We start from the raw sequence: 17,562 nt of genomic DNA, 5'->3' as shown, positions 1-17,562 counted from the left end.
TTTTTTTTTTAAACTATCCCATTTGATAGATAGTCTTAGTTTTGCATTTTATTTGTGAAGTTGGGGAACTTTAAGTTTGTAATTTGAACAATTCTTGCCAATGGGCTCATGCCCATTGGTAAATTCGCAAGGTGGGAATTGTGAAGGAATGATTTGGATGCTAATGGTTTGTATGTTGGATTTTTAGATTGTAATTTATATTTATTTTGTGGGGGAACATATAGTAAAAGGAAGGAAATAGTGGTCAAGACTGAAGACATGAATTAGAATGATTGTTTTTGTTATCTAAGGTAGAATGATTTCTGGAAATGGGTAAGGAATTTGCCCATTCTTGAGAAGGATGAATAAAATGCAGAACTGGGAAAACCAATGCAGCATTCCATTTTATGATTCTTAGACCAGAAGGTGTACAGTTAACTACCTAGATTGTCAATGTATTAGTATTCAGCTATGAGCTACTTTAAGGAATCAATTCATGGGATAGTGAGAGTAAACAGGTTGTGGATTCATACACTAGACCCGATGATTCTGATGGTAAGGATAGGCATTTTCATGTTTAAAGGCTGAATAATACAGGCTGAGGCCTATGTGAAAGTATTCTTGTGGCTGATGGCATGAATATAAACTTAAAACAATGAGGCACAGTTCTTTGTATAGAAATGGAAATGGGAAAGGTGGAACACAGTTAAGCGGGAAGTTCAGTTTTGTTAAAATATCTTTTCTTAATTTCTTCTTATCCTTCTGTAATTTTCTGCCTGCATATTTACCTAGCTTTTTTTAACAGGTTGCAAAGAACAATCAAAGTACTAAACCAAATAGTATTGTCTGCGCTGATTGTGATGGAAATGGTAAGCAAAACTGTGGCCACTTACATTATCATTGGTCTGGTCTTTTTGTCAGAGATCAGGTTTCTTCTTTCTTGTTTCATATAACTAAAAATTTTGGTGCAGTCTAAGGCTTGAAATGAAGCAGTATTGTTCTCTTGAAATATATGGATATTAATTTAAGTGTTGAACTTAAGACTTTCTGCTGTTGATATATATGGTATTGTAAACATTGACCTAGAATAAACTGCAAATTATAGATGAAATTCCTTTCTATGTATATTCCATCTGAAGAAAGATGTATGATTAGTTGATTGTTTTATGTGAAGAGTAAGCAAATAAAAGCATCCAGCACCTTGTTGTCTCTATGTAGCCAATGTTAACAGCTATTCTATGCTATATAAGCAACACGAAGTTGGTTAAACATGGAAAAGCTTAGATGCTGTGTACTTCATAACGGTTCATTACATGGAGCAGATAACAGCAGAGCTATATGTTTTCCTTTTTAATTTATTTTTAATTCACTGTCCTTCATCCTTTCCTACTTAGTATTTTTTCTTTTTTGACAATTTCAACTTTATAATTGATGAAAGTGAATAACAGTTTTATTTCTTTTCAAGTGTGTAAGAAGGCTGCTTAGCTAAAGGGTGAGCTTAATACTTGCTTGTTTAGCTTGACCTGCTCTCGAAAGAAACTCTTCCTATTGGCTAACTTGTTTCTTCCACATCATAAGTATGTTTGTCAGGTATGAAGGTTTTGTACTAACTGTCTTCTTTAAGCTGATCGTTCACTCTTCCAGACAACTTCCTTTATTAACCAATGTTTGAGTCACTATTTAGGCATTTTAAGTTTTTATTTGTCTTTTATTATTGTACTTGAGCTTTTCATGAGCATCACTTCCGAGATCCTTGTTTGAGTTTTCTTATTCTAATACAACCAACAGACAATTATAACTTGCATAATTTCTATATCCAACTATCAGGTGCCAAACAGTGTACTCAATGCAAAGGTACTGGAGTTAATTCTGTTGATCATTTCAATGGACAATTTAAAGCTGGTGGACTGTGTTGGCTTTGCAGGTGCTCATTTCCTCTCCGTCCTTCTCCTCCTTCCCCACTCCCCCACCCCAGTTGTTATAGCTTGTGTTAATATCATATCTGTCATTATCAGTTTTTGATCACCTTCAAGTTAATTACTCACTCCTTATCTTCATTATTCTGATGTCCCCATTAGAGGATAAATCAAGGATTAAATGTTTTATTTTTTATTCTGATTATTATTGAGAGCAAGATGGAATTGTGAATGTTGCACCTCTTGTTGGAAAAAAAATGAACTCTTATCTATGAGCAGGTCAACTGGCCAATATTCACAGAATTCTTCTGTGAGTTTTATGTTTAGGGCAGACCAGATTCTATAAGTGTCTTAAAAGAATTGATTTTACCTTTTTATTGGCAAAAAAAGGTAATTGATATTGATAGTTAGTATTGGGACTTCACTACCAAGAAATTCATCATTTCTAATTCTTGGTTCATCACATTCCTTCTTTCCTCACATGAGGAATCCTAAATTTGATGAATAAGGAACAATAGATTTGAAAATAGTGGCACAGGTAATGCTTTAATCTTCTTTCAACCATGTATTTTACTACATGGCATCACAATTCTTGGAAGCGGTTTTCTCAGTGCATCAGTAGCATTCTATTCCACAGTTCCGTCGTTAGATTAAACACTACAATTGTTAGCATGCAGTGTTTGATCCTATTGATGTATGTTTTGTTGCAGGGGGAAAAGGGAGATTTTATGTGGGAATTGCAATGGAGCTGGCTTTATTGGGGGATTTATGAGCACATTTGATGACTGATGTAAAGGCCCAATCTTGGTTTGTGTTTGTCTTCAAGAATATGTACTATAGACCATCTTTTGTAATTTTGTTTTGTTTCTTAGATAAAAGAAATACCTTTGTTTCAGTTTTAAGGTCGTTCTTTTGGAAATGGTTCAAGTACCTGTGGCCATGCCTAAACTGTAGCACCTGCTGTATGGCATGCAGAGCTTTAATATTTTCCTTACCAAAAGTTTTCTGTTACTTGTCAATCTCAGTATAGCTTGTTCTGTTTCAAGTCAGTAAATGATTCAAGCAAAAACACAAGTCACTAAAAAATTCAAGGATTCTGGTTTCAAACTTGTTTGAAAATTGAAAGCCATCAGCAACGTGGGTTTTCATCACCTAAATGCAAGGATGAATTTGAACATTTCTGATATAGTGGTAAAAAGAAAATAATACCACAACGAGCCAGGTAGGGGTTGAACCGACGATTCTCTGCTTAAGAAACAGGTGCCCTCGCATTAGGAGCTTGAGCTTGTAAGTTCTTCTAAATAGAATCAGATTGGCAACAAATTTAGAATTTCAAACTTCGATCTAATGTTTAGTAACAGAGATGAACAATAAAAAAAAAAATTTACAACGCGATAACCAAGAAACTGGTTCAGTACATGTTGCCTGTTATGGCAATGACGTTTTGAAGAATGTTGCCATTAAATTAAACAATCATCTTTCTTGATCTCCACCGAAGTCAAGTACTCGTCTCACGATTTACAAAAACTTTATAACCTAAAATAGGGACACAAAAAAAATGGGACTGTGAGATAACATTGTTGCTGTCTCAAGTTAATATTGTATTGTAAACCATAAAAAAAAATTTGCAAATAGTTTAATTAGTAAGAAAAATACTCGAGAATTACTTTGACTTTAACAAAAGCATTGGGAGGTTATTTTGAGAAATACTTTAAAGTCCATCATTGTCATTGCCATCGCCATCAATTATTGGACGCGAATCTACATAAACCCCTTTGAAAACATAACCAGAATACTTCCAAAGGGTCTTCCTTTATAGTTGATCCTAGAAAATTGGTTTATCTCTAAGAGCACAAACAAGACAAATTAGTTTAATTAATTACCTGTGCTTAGCACCTCGAATTTGAATATTTAACAAGTATTGGACATGTACACTTGATTATAATATATTAAAGCTAAATTATCGAGAGGTATAATGAACCCCGTACAATCAGGTCAAGAATATCAAGCACTTCCGTCAGATGATTTACACAAATTTCATACTTCTTAGTTTGTTCAAATTGTGATATGGCCAATGAAGGTAATTTCATATCTTAGGAAAATAGTTGCTCCATATAAAAAGGAAAAAAGAAGGAAAAAAAAAATATAAGACAGGTTCTGATACATGTCGTAGACATCTTGTGGCTTGCGCCATTACTTGCACAAGATCACAACAACAACAACAACAACAACAACAACAACAAAGCATGCTATGCACACTATGACAATATTAGTCGAAGGATCGACCCGGAATGCTTGAATGATTTCTCAGTTTCTTCCAAACAATGGTTCTTCTCATCTCTACTCCAGCTCTGAATTACCAGATAATTACATGTATGTTAGTCATAAATTTACCATTAACTTCTAGATTAGCATCTTCAGGGGAAAAATAGCAAAAGAAGGTCAGAGAGAACCATTGGTAAGTTCACAGGAGAATTCGGCATTAATACAAAGAAAATTTACCTCAGCAACTTTATTCAGCTTATCCCTCACATTTTGTAACAGCTGGGAAAGGTCGCCATCCCATTTATAAAATTCCAACTCCTTGTTGTCAAGTATCTTCTCAGCTACCTAATACAAAGGAAAAATGGAGCTCGATTACTGGACATAGGTCAAGATAAATGTACCCAAGGACTTTCCAGGGAAAGAGGGAAGAATGGGGAGGAAGGACCACATGGATCATGGAGAGTGCATGCATTTAACATGTTGCAAGATAAGTATGCCTCTGGGGTATCCACTAGATAGAAACTTAACAGATATATGAGCTGACCCAATTGAAAATGAGAGAGACAGGGAGACAGAGAGACAGAGAGCAAAACACCACATGTTTGCTTATACACAGTGTAGATCAGGACTGAGTAACATAGTCTTGAACACACACGTGAAGCTAGTATTTCTTATACCTTCTTTCCAATCATGCGACCACCAGCAGAGTGGGCAAAATATATATTGTAGAAGTGGCATATGAATGCTTGAGGATCCTTCTCTGATATTTCTTTAAGATACTCAGCATAGGTAACACCAGGAGAAGATGGCTCCGGAATGGCATAGCCTTGCTCTTTGAACCACTGTAAATCCCTTGACAATTTTTCAGACCTTTCCAATCCAGTGTTTCTGAATTCAGCATCTGCAGCAGACACAGGAATATCACTTTAGTTTTCTAGCAGTATCCTAGAAACAATAAAAAAACCACCTCAAGAAAGATTGCAAGCACATACATGACATGAGTGAGCTATTGAATAGATTGATGCATGATAAACCATCTTAAACTTCAGATAAAACCCAAAGTTAGCACCACTGATGCTTTTAAAGGCATTCATTTCAAGGATTAAACAGCTATAATTCAATCATCTAGTTGAGATGGTAAAAGTCCTTTGGTGGTTCTGTGAAAAACCATCAAATCTGCCTTCATCAAGGATGGAGGTTTAGAGGAAGAGAGAAGGCAATCCCATTTTGTATCCAAATCATTGGACCAAAAAAATAAAAATAGAAAAATGAAAAAAAAAGAGAGCAGTAGGCCGAAAAATAAATATGTATCTAGTATCTATTCCTCTTCTTGGTACAGTATAATTGGTACATTACACAACTCAATACACTACCTCTGCCCTGTCATAGCAAAGTGCTGCTTGGGAATTTAACCTCCCCACTGGCCATTCTGGTCAGTCAAGACACTCCAAGCCAGTTGACACCATGAAACCATCAAGTCATAATAAAAAATTATTATAAATATTTATAATTCTTAAAATTCCCCAGTACATGGGGTAATTCATCAACAAGTTTCAAATATGCATAATTTCATCCAACATGATCATGAAATAAAGTGCAAGGGAAGTCGAGAGTTTGAGCTACACACAGACATCAGAAGCAGTATATAGTAGACTTCATGGGGGTGACTGTCAAAACATGCAAAAAATATCACAGCATGATGCCCATCATTTCCAAGATTCTTAACAAAATTTAAGGTGTATATTAGTGATCATCATTATTCAGGTGAAACATACCAAGAAATTTATCATGGAGATCTGCATGATCATGGGAAAAAATGAAAAACACTAAACATAGAACCTGTTAGAAGAAAGAATAGAATGAGACTAACCCAAAAAGTTGTTCAAGTGGATAAAATCCAGAAGCCTAGACAAACTAAAACTACTTACCAAGTTCCTTTAACAATTTGAAAAATGCAATCACCCTTAAAGCCATATACTTCTATTTGAAGGCTCACAGACATATAGAATCGTTGCTCAGCAATGATTAGTATTAGAAACTAATTATCAATCTTCAAACTCAAGTACACACTACATACTAAAGTCTCAAAACCCATACAGAAGAATAGATCACTGATTTAATGGAAAAAGACGCATTCCATCTTATTCTTGTAGACTTTTAGTCAAAATCGAGCTATGTTACTCCAAGTTCGCTCTTTGGTGCCATCTAACAACACCTAACTACCATCATGAAAAACACCTTCGGCTCCCTTCTTCTCTTACTTTCTCTTTCTAACCCCCTCTTTTCGTGCATATTCCAATTCTGAAAATCAATCACGATACTACTAATAACATAGCTTTGATGAAACTCCATGACATTAAATTCACTCCGATAGATAATGTATTGACGTGGAGCCCCATCTTAAATCAAATAAGCAACCCTTCACCTAAACAAAAATACTACTTTTAAGAGGTAGGTTCACAATAGTAAAACTTAAACAACTATAGTAAAATAAATTAAACAAACACATATCAGAAACAGAAACATTAACCAAGTCTAGAAAAAAAAGCTCTTCCAATCACAAGAAAAATCCAAAAAAAAAAAAACTGACGAAAATAACTAAAAGAGCAAAAGGGTACCCAGAAAATTAAAAAAAAAAAAAAACTTACAGCTAGGAAAAGCAGCCTTATCTATAATCCCTTCAAGCGTATCATACACCAACTTGCTATCCATAAGGAACTTCAAGTAACCGTCAACGGTGGGCTCCCATTTCACCACGGACCTTTCTTCGGGCTCTTTCACTTCCTTTTCTCCTTCCTTTGCTTGCTCTCCTGTATGCAACTTCATAGCCACAAACCTCATCTCCTCCACGAACCCTTTAGCCTCGCCAGGGTACCTCTTCCTGGGCTTCTCTGCCGTAGTGGCCGATACGACGCCATTCCTAGTAGCCATCCTTGGGGGAAGTTTAAAAGACTGAGTTTTGAAATATGGGTAATCCCTGGGAATAAAACGGAAAGAAATTGGGAGACGGAGGGTTAAAGTTAATTTTGGTTTTTTAAAAAGAAGTCGCATTGGGGAAATTGGGTCAGAGACGCCATTGAAAGACAGGTTTCTTGCTGGGTTATAGAAGGGATTTTTTTTTTTTTTCTTGGTTGTTGTTAAGAAGAAGAAAACGAGAGAGTTTTCAACAGAAAAGAGGAGACTGAAGGCTTGAATCGGCGGTTCAAGTACTCTTGAAGCTAAAGCGATAGAAACAAATTGTCTATAAATTAAAGGGTAAATAATTTTAAAGGAAAAAGAAATTTTGGGGGTTGCTTAAAAAATGGTGAGTGCAATGGGCAAGGGTACGGATTGCTTTTTGGTTGTGTCTATTATCTGGGAGGCATCTGCCATTGCTGTGTTATTGGACCTTGCTTTTATTCTTTAAATAATTAGGACTTGAGAGATAAAGAAAGGAGGCGGCTAAAAATAGAATTGTTTTTTCCTGCCATGGAAATAAAATAAATGTAAAAGCTGTATTATTTTAAAATACTATACCATTTATGGAATACCGTATTTATTGTTTTATTTCAATCATAAATTACTAATATTATTTTTTTATAAGATCTATGAGTATATATTTTAACTATAATTATTTTAACAACAAAAAGATAAATTATTGAGGAATCTGTATAAAAAAAAGTTTATTGTTAAGAAAAATATTTTTACCAATATTTAATGGTTAAAACACTCCTTAGTGCCAGTGACAACTACTATTTTTGAGTAAATAACAGAAAAAAACTACTATTTAAAACTAAATAAATTTATGCTTTTGAGATTTAAAATTAGCTAATTTTTACTAAATTTCATCCATTCCAACCTAACTCGTAAGTGAATAAAACTTTTATTGTAAAAAAATGAGGCATTACAAATATTCAAATTAGCTTTCTAAAATAACAAAATATATAAAAAAGTGGAGCAGGGATTACACAAGCAACGTCTGCTCAAAACGACGTCGGCATGAGCAGAATAGATGGTCCAACACGAGAGCGGATGGCCAGTTGTTGCGGTGGTTGGGCAAAGAGAAAAAAGTCAAGGTATTTCACCTGGATTTATTTGTGGTCTTGGTTAATTGTGTGCCGTGGAGAATAGAGAAGTGGAACAAAGTTTTGGGGCTTTGTTTTTTGTTGGCTTTCTTTCTCCGTGGACTTGACGCGTCTTCATGAAAAACGTAGCAAGTTACGTAAAAATCCAACGATTGAGTTCCTATAAATGATTTCAGGAATTTGTTGTTATTTATAAAATTTGTATATAAATATTTTATCTTAATTTATAAGGTAAAATATATTTATTTTTTAAAATTTTAATCAAAATTTTAAACAAATTTATTAATTTTCGAAATATACATTCCATTATAAAAAAAATCTATTGGACAAATTCAATGTTAGTATTTTCGTTAATTTAATAATATAATAATATTAAAAAGATAATTTTATTTTTTATTAATTTTAAAAATTACTATTGTATAATTTTTTTACCAAAACAATAAAAGGAGAGATGAAATTTTTAAATTTTTTTTAAAATCAATAAAAAGATATTTTCATATTTTCTATTAACGATCTTCATACTTTTAGGACGTACTATCTATTTCTAATATTAATGAACCCACATAAAATTATGTCTAAAAGTTAAGAAACAATGATATTTTACCTTAATTTATATTTATAAATACTAATAACTTTATATCCTTGAGTACTATATTTCAAGTCTAAATTTATTTATACGTTTTTATTCGATATAAATATTAATTGCTTTCAAGCATGGTTGATTAATTCACATTATCTAATTATACATACAAATATCAAATAACAAATTTGTTCAGGTGTTGATAAAACAGCGAGCATTATTGACTATTATCATCTTAATTTGCATTGAAAAAAATTTCTCATCATTATTGTATAAATGGGGACAACATAATTTGTTTTGTAATTTTATTAATATAAAATAGATGGAGTTAAATCTTTAATATCCAATAAGAATTAAGAAAGTAAAGCATAAAGAAGAAGATTTCTATTATTTTTCAATTAAAACTCCTTAATCTCGCATTCTCGTCTCCATAAATTTGCTTCTGGTTTTTTTTTTTTTTAACTCTCCATTGAGGGCTTTGTTTCATGGTATTTTTTTGGGCTTTGTTGGGGGATCTGTTGATAGCAATTGTTGAAAGCTGGTCTCTCTTGATGTTGGGGCTGGTGGGTTGCTACTGACCTGCTGGGCTTTGCTTAGAAGGAATAGTTAGTTAGTTAGTTAGTTAGTCAGTTCCAATAGCCATGGAAGAACAAAAGAATGCATAATATAATTGTTTAATACATATATATATATAAATATAAACTATAAACTTTAACAATTAAAATGTTCCCCAAAAACCTATATGAAATTTAAAAGAACAAAAAATCATTCATAATTATGCTTAATGGGCCATTTTTTGTTTGGCGTGGCTTGCTTATATTTGCGAAATAGTTTTAGTGTTGGCAAAGTTAAGGTGGATGTGAAGGTAAAGGAATGAATTGTACAAAACTTTAAATGAGAGTAAGCTCCTAATATATGCTTTTTCTCCTTATGATTCATTGATTTCTGACGGAGTTATATTGTTGTGTTTGACCGTTATTAATGAAGTCGCTTTGGCCGAGTGGTTAAGGCGTGTGCCTGCTAAGTACATGGGTTCATCCCGCGAGAGTTCGAATCTCTCAGGCGACGATTGTTTGCCTTTTTCACTTTCTATTTTTTGGCAACTTGATGCAAAAATACAACTCTTCAATAAAATTTGAGAGTGCACAAAACAAATTTTTAATATTTTTTTCCTTAATTTTATATATATTGATTCATGATGATTCTGTTGCTGTTACGCTTTCTATCAGCAATCAGTTAATCTTAGAACAAATCTTCCTAATCTCTCCTTCTGAACCAGTTTTGACCTCAATGCTGCTCATCTTGATCATTGCTTTCCGAAACTCAAAATCAAACCTTAACCCCAACAATCCTCTTATGTTCCCAGCATAGTTGTCTACTATGCTACGTGTAGCAGCATCCCCCCAAAGCCTCTGATCTGATTCCAAGACTCCTTTACCATCACGTACATTTTTGAAGAAGCTCACATCAAATTTAGTCTGGCCATCTATATCTAATGCAACCCTTTTCGAGCCATCACCATTTTTGGGACAAAGAGTTTGAAGTTGAGCTAAGAAAGATTGGTTAATGGTCGGGTCTGCACTTCCAGTTGTTGTGAAGTTGTATAGACGGTATCTGAAGAATAAGCAATCCGTTTGGCCGATGGTATGTGCCCCTGCCATAGAAACATGTGTACGGTTGGAAAGTTGTTGCTTTAGTTATTGTTTTCTGGCCAAGAAATTAAAGGGAGACACGTATATACCGACTAAAGTTACAAGATCACGATCGTCGAGGCCTTTAGCAGCAAATTTTTGCCTTTGAGCAGCGATGGACTCAAGTGGAGAAGGTAAACTTGAGGTTTGAGATGATGAAGACACCCTGCCATCTCTTCTTCCGGTCGGTACAGTCCAACTTGGACCATCACTCTGACATATGGAAACAAATGAAACCCCTTGAGTTGTACTTTGAGCTAAAATCATGTCTGTTTACATCTATATATATATATATATATATGTGTATGTTTGTATCTCTACGTATGCGTGCACGTATAGGTTACAAGGCGAAAAAGATTACTACCAAGTCAACAGCATCACGAGCAGCCAGCGCTAGTATATCAGCACATGAGACCACTCCAGGGCATAGAGCTTCTAGCTGTGCTTTTGCATCGTCAATTACTTCGAATCCTCTTAGACCAAGGTTTGGCAACGCACTTCTCTCAGCAGAAGAGCCGGAGATCAGCACCGAACCGTCACAGCCCTGAAAAAAGTCATGTCACTTTGGCAAATTAGATTTTAATTGAACTGGTTTGATTTTATTTATGCAACATAGAAGAACATAGAAAAATGAGTAACCAAAGCAACCTGTACAAAGCAGTCATGGAAATGAAGCCTGAGCAAGCCAGCAGCAATTGTAGGATCTTTATTGAAGTGTGATTCAACTGTAGACCTTACAGTTGCCTCAGCCTTTGGACATGAAGAAGAATAAAATCCATTCCGCAAACCTCCCTGTCCCTGAACTAACAAGACCATCATCAAGTTCACTATAGAAACGAACCAAACAGCTCCCATCTTCACAAATGGTAAACAATACCAAATCATAATTAGGCAACCAGGTTCTGTATTTTACTACCAGGGCAGGGCAGCAGCATTTATATATGGATTTGCTTAAGTTGCTTTGTTGGCCTGTCTTTTCGTCAAAATTTGGAGCTGGCCCTGAGCTTCTTTTAGTGGAACGCGTGGGACCATTTAAAATAGTGCTCTCTCGTTTAAAGATATAGCGAAAGGTTTTGAAGGTGGAATCACTGGGCATAACTGCATATCATTATGCTTCAAGAAATGGCAATTGATAACGTAAGACGCCTCTTTACTAATTATCTTCTGATTCTTTACCTTTATTCCTTAACGCGTTTTTCTTCTTTTTAATGTTGAATTAACAGTATGTCTCTTTCGTTGTCCTTCTTTTGAGATGTTTTTCTTCGCGTTCATATTGATCAGATTCAGTGCACTTTCGAATTTGAGTTATGCATGCATAATTGTCTGGGCAAGGCAGGCTTGAGTTACCGTAATTAACATGCAAAGTATAACAACTCCAAAGTGGGATGCATGGTGTACATGATTTGGTACGTGGCAGCCTTGGTTCTTTCATTTTGTTAATGAAAAAGGACAAGGCATTATAACAACTCTTGCTGAACTTAACAAAAATAGGGTTAAATTAATGGACGGTTTGAGATAGAGATGGTGAATCAAAGGAGCTAGCTACCATTATGGAATGGGACGGATAAGATGAGAAAATCATTGAAGAGTGACAAGTGGTTCGTGGAAAACAGTTTCACCCACATAATTTGGTGGGATCCGGCCCCTCCATTCCTTTTCTGTGTTTTGTCATATTGGGAATGTGGCGGTGTGAAAATATTAGTAAGTAATCCTATCTCAAATATTCATTCATTCTTGTGGCAGATCTTAAGCAACTGATTTGTCTTCCATTAATTGTTTTTATGGTGAACGACCAGGATAATGGATGGAGCTGGTTATAGACCAATGATCGACCAACAATTGAATATATCGTTTCCCTTTTAACATTTCATTGCTAGTTTGGTTTATATAATCGGATCATTCCCATTTCCTTCTTGCATTCATGCACCGAGCGAGGTTTTATTACTGATATACTTGTAAACAATCCCATGTCCTCCATGAAAAGTGTGGTGTAGCAGACATTGGAGCCTGATATCAGCACAGTGCTGTTTCTGGTGTCCGGATGATGTGGTTCTCACCTCCGGGGTCTATAGAAAAAACCATATATTTTTTTTAAATAATAGGGATAATTTAATTATATATGAGGCAAAAATTAAATAGATCAGTCACCCTGTAGATGCATTACCACGTGCATTTTCTGCCAGGGTTGCTAAATAAATCTATAGGCTGGTTTCGCATGTTTTATGTAAAGTCAGGAGAAAGGAATGGTTCTCTAATGATTAAGTATTCTTTTTCAAAAGGTCGCTTAAATAATGATTAGTCCTTGGAATTAGGTGAGGGAAGTAATAAATAATTATATTCTTAAAAAAATTTACAATTATTTGAAAATAGCAATATTTATAATTTATTGCAAATGAATGTTTATTTTTTATTTTTAAATAATTAAACATGTTAAATCTAAGGAAAAGAAAAACGTGTGTATATATCCATGAAAAGGATTTGGGCCATAACAAGACTTGTCTAGCCTTACCTTGGATCGCAATTCCGAACCCAGTGCATCTACATATACTCAAAATATTATTAGGTACGATTACAAACTAGAAAGTTTCCCTTCCACCACAAAGTTTCTCCTTTTCCATTGAATAGTTCAGTAGGGAGATCGGATTGCATATTTATGCTTTGTACTTAGGTATAAAAAGCCTCTCAACCATTCCGTTGTAGTCTAATTGGCTAGGATACTCGGCTCTCACCCGAGAGACCCGAGCAACGGAAAACTTTATTTTCCTAAATAAATTTTCAATCATGTATTTCTGATAAGTAAATTCCAAATCTAATTACAGCCTAGATAAGTTTAAATAAATGAATTTCTATTAGCCAAACCTGGCCATCAAAATTAGAAAATGGTTCTCTTCTTTCTAGAAAGTATTATGCCGTTGACGTCCTTTTGCCTCCATTGTGTTCTTCATTTAATTATTTCTCAGCAAAATAATAATACTAATAAGAAATCGCTCTTGATTTAGTTATTAAGCAAAGGGACTAGGGACGCCACACAAGAAGCAAAATGAGGGAATATTTTCTTTTGGCAACTTGATTAAAAATGCAGAAGCATTTGGAGTGTACCATAAGATTCTTTGGAAACGATACAAAAATATGCAATTATTGCATTACCTGTTTGTTAGGAAACTTCGTATGAATCGTATTGTTTCCTTGGAGCTGATTCCTTTGAAAGACTCTTTATTTTCAAGATTCAAAAAAAAAAAAAAAAAACAGATCATCGCTCTCTCTCTCTCTCATTTACCCTTTCCCTTTTCTTAGAAGGTTCTTTATGTATCTCTTGTAAGAAACCATCTCCATCACAAGCTTAACATCGAAGTGGCATGAATGAAAACAGAGGTGTCAGTCTTAGGGGTTAGGACATTTGTCTTTCTTGTCTTTTTTTTTTTTAAAATAAAGATTAAATTTTATTTATGCTAAAAACTGGTATAGGTTACAACTTATAAACAGTGAAATTTCAGTCTACTTATTACAAGTTGATTAGTTGTTTGATAAGTAGAAAAATTAAGAGTTTAATTAGGAATAGAGACATTGTACGAGGAAATGAATTTGAGCATTTCATATTTATAGAAGATTAAGTGTATCCCGTTGAAGAAGTTCATATTGCTTGAGGTGAATTAATTATGATAATAATAAGCTTGATCCAAAAAGACCCATCGATTGAGAGATTACTCACATCGATAATGGATAGAAATCTTGTGGCCTTGACTTCACCCTTTGACAATTTGCGTTGCGAGATGTGATAGGATTTGATACTTATAATACTCATATACTTCGTATCGTTGTACAAGAACCAATCATTCCTTTATCTCAACACAACTGCCACACCTACATGTGAAGAAAAAGAGCCCATTGATATTAATAAACAAAAATTTATGCTTATACTAATTCGCTGTATCTTCAATATAGCATTTACAGGTGTTAGTATCTAAGATTTGCATTATCGTACCATGGAATGTAAATGTAAAAGAACGAAACAAAATAACACGGGGCAGACTAGTACAATTCCATTATTACAAAATTCAATCTATTTAGCTGCTTGTTCGAGAACAGGAATCTTTTTCCACGTCTTGTCCAACCCGCTTATTTGCAATGGAGGCAATGAAAAAACGCTAACAGTTGAGCTTCCGCTCCGAATTTCCTTCAAAACACGCAATGCTGATATACTGCTTTTCATATAAAGGCTCTCCATGTACTCTATCTCTGCCAGCTCTTTGGGCATTCTGAGCAGATCTTCACTCTTAGAAGTAGAGGACGTTGAAGGATCACACCCATCATCCTCTCCATCCCTGCTATCATCCCCGTTCTTTGCTTCAGTTGAAGCTGGCTTTTCATTCTTGGGGAAGAGACGATCTAGCATTGCCTCACACTCCTTTACAAGCTTATAAAGCAAGTCTGTAGTGAAAAAGGGCTGTTGCAAGACCCTTTGGATGAAAGGCAAACGGATCAAAGCCCCAGTTCTTTTGTCATACTTCTTCAGTATTTTCACCAATCCTGTCCAGAGCATTGTGTTAATGATTTATCCACTTGATATGGTAGGCACTCTTGTTAAACTAGTGTTAATTCCCAAATACCAGGAAAAATTTCACTTAATTTCTATTCGTTACTACTACTTAAATAATAAACCACTGGCAAAAGCAAATTTTTTCCATACAGAATGATCTTCCTAATAAGCCAAGTGTAAACCATTGGATCCCCCTATGTGTGTTCTTCTTTTCTCAAAATTATCTCCTCGGCTTTTCAGTTCTCAAAGTAGGGAGGTAAAAGCCCTACAGATAATGGACCAATTTCCAAGGAAATTAAAGTGCAGGCCTGCTCTACACTAGGAGGATAAGAGGTCCATTTAGGACAAACTGATACTATTATCTTAGGGAAGAACAAAGAAATAATTCATATGCAGCCCACATACCATCCTAATAGTTTATAGAGAGAATTATACGTCAGACAAGACTCGCATAAAATTCATAATACACTAATAGTATAACATTATGATGCCTGGACCATAAGTGCTCCATATAATGGCTGCATATGCTGAAGCAAATGCACTGAACACATTCGCATGGGGCCATCTAAAGAAAGATTGAATATTTAATGTTCAATTAAAGAATGGATGTGGATAAGTTGTCTGGGAGAATATTGATGTCAAAAGGAAGCATGCAGCAGATAAAGGGATAAGGTAATTCTGACTTCAAGAGAAATGAATCTTGCAGGCTGTTCTACAGGAATTGCAAGTTGCTGCAAACCTAATCATTCCCTAAACAACTCATTCGGCCGAAGTGGCAATAACTTAGATTAAACAAACAGAAGAAAGGAATAAGAAAAGCTAGATTAAACAAACAGAAGAAAGGAATAAGAAAAGCTGAACTACCTGTGTAGTTAAGGGCGCTATAATTCTCTAACAAAACCATCTCTCCATGGAAGTCCACTATCTCTTTCCTAATGTTGGTCAACTCTTCATTAGAAGCCTTCGCCTCCGCCACACTGTCTTGTAATTCCTGCATCCCAACCCAAAATAACTCACCAAATGAGCATAAAATTTACACAAACGAAGAACCCACAGAGCTAAACTTTAAGCATTACGAACTAAGATTCTTTACCCACTAATACACATAATCAAAACTTTTCTACATATAATAAATTTTTACCATAAACATTTTAATAATAATTTCTGAATCTTCTATTCATTAATCCAAGCTTACTCTTATGTTTTCAATTCAACTTTCAAGCACGTAATTTTTTTTCTTTTTAATCGAACGCCCATAGTCTTGAAGGTAAGAAAAAGTTACGTGGCAGCAACATTAACATGCAAACTCAAGACTGTGACTCAAGGACAACCCTTTCCTTTATGTGCGCCAGTTATCCAAGGAATTTTCCCGTAAGTTGCCAAAAAAATGTTAACGGTTTAACGGAACCGTTACGGACAAACAAACAAATTTCAAAAAAAAAAACAAAAAATGCTTTCTTTAGTTAAACTAAACGACAACGTTTATGGCTTGTTAATTAAGTTTACATCCATGTTTGTTTACCAGGAAAGCAGGAGAAAGAAACGAAACGAAAAATAAAAAATTTTCTCCGCGACCATACAGATCGAGATCAAACCAGAGTTGGAATTACCTTCAATCTAATGATGTATTCTTCCTCTTTCTCAACAAAAAACGTGTTGAATTTCTCGAGCTCATCTTCCAAAAGCTTAATGAAATCGCTCTCCTCTCTCGACATGCCTTCACCGACCTTATCTCCGGCATCGACAACATCACCAAGATTTTCATCCAATCTAGGCCGTTTATTCGGCCTCTCACCGGACTTCGGCTCAATAAGCTTCAGTTTTTTTTTAAGCTCCTTGTAAGAAAGAAACTTGTCCCGCCATTCAGGCAAAGTCTCCTCGATCTGGTTACTGAGGCTCTTTCCAAATTTCATGGCAAAACACTTTGTTTTTTTTATCTAAGGGGGCTGTTTGGTTGGTCAGAAAATGAGAAAGAAAGCGAGGCAAAAAGAGCAAATGGAGGGGGTATGTGTGAGAGTGGGGAGGGGAAGCAGGTGAGGGAGAAGGGGAGAATATAACGGGAAGCGGAGAATATTCGGAGGGTAGGGTTGCGAATATCCGTTGGGTTTCATAAGGAGAGTATATCTTGGGTTTTATTCCTTTCGGAAGAGAGAGGTGTAATTTTTTTATTTGTTTGTTTAATTCTTTATTTATTTTATTATTATTTCTTTTTGGGGCTAGTTTATCTTTAGGGGAGTTAAGATTGGGCACGTGGCAATGGTATTTTCATTTGTACTGTGGGTGTTTTCGTAGCGGCTCGAAGGCGGGGTCCAGGGAGGCGTTTGTTTGGGTCGGAATTGTTGAGTCGAGGGAGCTGACTGTGATTGTGATAGTGATTAGGAAAGATATTTTAAGTTAACGTATTTGGTCAAATTACCAATGTTTCACTATTCAAATTCAATTTTATGTTTGCACCAAATTTATTATTTATTCCTGCTTCCAGCATTTCTTCACATTTGAAAGTAAAAATAGATGGCTTAAACTTGATTTT

General features: G+C 35.0%; 4 protein-coding genes and 1 non-coding gene across 5 annotated transcripts in view; 2 read left to right on the top strand and 3 right to left on the bottom strand.

The window, feature by feature from the left end:
* Positions 1-2,914, top strand: part of LOC110410517 (DnaJ/Hsp40 cysteine-rich domain superfamily protein) — a 3,269-nt gene extending 355 nt beyond the window's left edge. The window contains exons 3-5 of the mRNA XM_021420249.1: positions 785-848; positions 1,807-1,903; positions 2,606-2,914. Coding sequence (XP_021275924.1) covers positions 785-848; positions 1,807-1,903; positions 2,606-2,684 — 240 coding nt within the window. The 3' untranslated portion in view covers positions 2,685-2,914. The remainder of the gene's footprint in view (positions 1-784; positions 849-1,806; positions 1,904-2,605) is intronic.
* Positions 2,915-3,963: 1,049 nt separating this feature from the next.
* Positions 3,964-7,559, bottom strand: TED4 (Plant heme oxygenase (decyclizing) family protein). Its single transcript, XM_021421837.2, has 4 exons — positions 6,809-7,559; positions 4,838-5,061; positions 4,398-4,505; positions 3,964-4,246 (listed from the first exon to the last, which is right to left on the bottom strand). The coding sequence occupies exons 1-4, from the start codon at positions 7,209-7,211 to the stop codon at positions 4,154-4,156; spliced, it is 828 nt and encodes a 275-aa protein (XP_021277512.1). The 5' UTR covers positions 7,212-7,559; the 3' UTR covers positions 3,964-4,153.
* A 2,231-nt stretch (positions 7,560-9,790) lies between these two features.
* On the top strand, positions 9,791-9,872 carry TRNAS-GCU (transfer RNA serine (anticodon GCU)). Its single transcript has one exon. It is a non-coding gene; the product is annotated as a tRNA-Ser (tRNA).
* Positions 9,873-9,950: 78 nt separating this feature from the next.
* On the bottom strand, positions 9,951-11,393 carry LOC110411071 (peroxidase superfamily protein). Its single transcript, XM_021421085.2, has 4 exons — positions 11,144-11,393; positions 10,860-11,039; positions 10,546-10,708; positions 9,951-10,458 (listed from the first exon to the last, which is right to left on the bottom strand). Exons 1-4 carry the CDS (start codon positions 11,378-11,380, stop codon positions 10,037-10,039), a joined length of 1,002 nt encoding a protein of 333 aa, XP_021276760.1. The 5' UTR covers positions 11,381-11,393; the 3' UTR covers positions 9,951-10,036.
* Positions 11,394-14,363: 2,970 nt separating this feature from the next.
* Positions 14,364-17,075, bottom strand: SPX2 (SPX domain-containing protein 2 (SPX2)). Its single transcript, XM_021421831.2, has 3 exons — positions 16,643-17,075; positions 15,897-16,023; positions 14,364-15,022 (listed from the first exon to the last, which is right to left on the bottom strand). The coding sequence occupies exons 1-3, from the start codon at positions 16,943-16,945 to the stop codon at positions 14,556-14,558; spliced, it is 897 nt and encodes a 298-aa protein (XP_021277506.1). The 5' UTR covers positions 16,946-17,075; the 3' UTR covers positions 14,364-14,555.
* Between the last annotated feature and the right edge of the window lie 487 nt (positions 17,076-17,562).

The sequence above is a fragment of the Theobroma umbraticum genome, unplaced genomic scaffold (genome assembly GCF_002168275.2).
Source record: "Theobroma umbraticum cultivar Fairchild unplaced genomic scaffold, ASM216827v3 scaffold_56.0, whole genome shotgun sequence".
NCBI lineage: Eukaryota > Viridiplantae > Streptophyta > Magnoliopsida > Malvales > Malvaceae > Theobroma > Theobroma umbraticum.
The sequence above is the reverse complement of the archived record's forward strand: the minus strand, read 5'-3'. Positions and strand labels throughout refer to the sequence as shown.

What these genes read in the sequence shown, in the direction of transcription:
- TED4 (XM_021421837.2), bottom strand. Translation starts at nt 7,211, where the DNA reads ATGCGACTTCTTTTTAAAAAACCAAAATTAACTTTAACCCTCCGTCTC. An exon ending in GTCGCATGATTGGAAAGAAG is followed by an intron (nt 4,506 to 4,837) that starts GTATAAGAAATA and finishes CCTTTGTATTAG; the next exon opens with GTAGCTGAGAAGATACTTGA. An exon ending in AGCTGAATAAAGTTGCTGAG is followed by an intron (nt 4,247 to 4,397) that starts GTAAATTTTCTT and finishes CTGGTAATTCAG; the next exon opens with AGCTGGAGTAGAGATGAGAA.
- LOC110411071 (XM_021421085.2), bottom strand. Translation starts at nt 11,380, where the DNA reads ATGATTTGGTATTGTTTACCATTTGTGAAGATGGGAGCTGTTTGGTTC. An exon ending in CTCGTGATGCTGTTGACTTG is followed by an intron (nt 10,709 to 10,859) that starts GTAGTAATCTTT and finishes TCCATATGTCAG; the next exon opens with AGTGATGGTCCAAGTTGGAC. An exon ending in TGATCTTGTAACTTTAGTCG is followed by an intron (nt 10,459 to 10,545) that starts GTATATACGTGT and finishes TTTCTATGGCAG; the next exon opens with GGGCACATACCATCGGCCAA.
- SPX2 (XM_021421831.2), bottom strand. Translation starts at nt 16,945, where the DNA reads ATGAAATTTGGAAAGAGCCTCAGTAACCAGATCGAGGAGACTTTGCCT. An exon ending in AATACATCATTAGATTGAAG is followed by an intron (nt 16,024 to 16,642) that starts GTAATTCCAACT and finishes GTTGGGATGCAG; the next exon opens with GAATTACAAGACAGTGTGGC. An exon ending in TAGCGCCCTTAACTACACAG is followed by an intron (nt 15,023 to 15,896) that starts GTAGTTCAGCTT and finishes TGCTCTGGACAG; the next exon opens with GATTGGTGAAAATACTGAAG.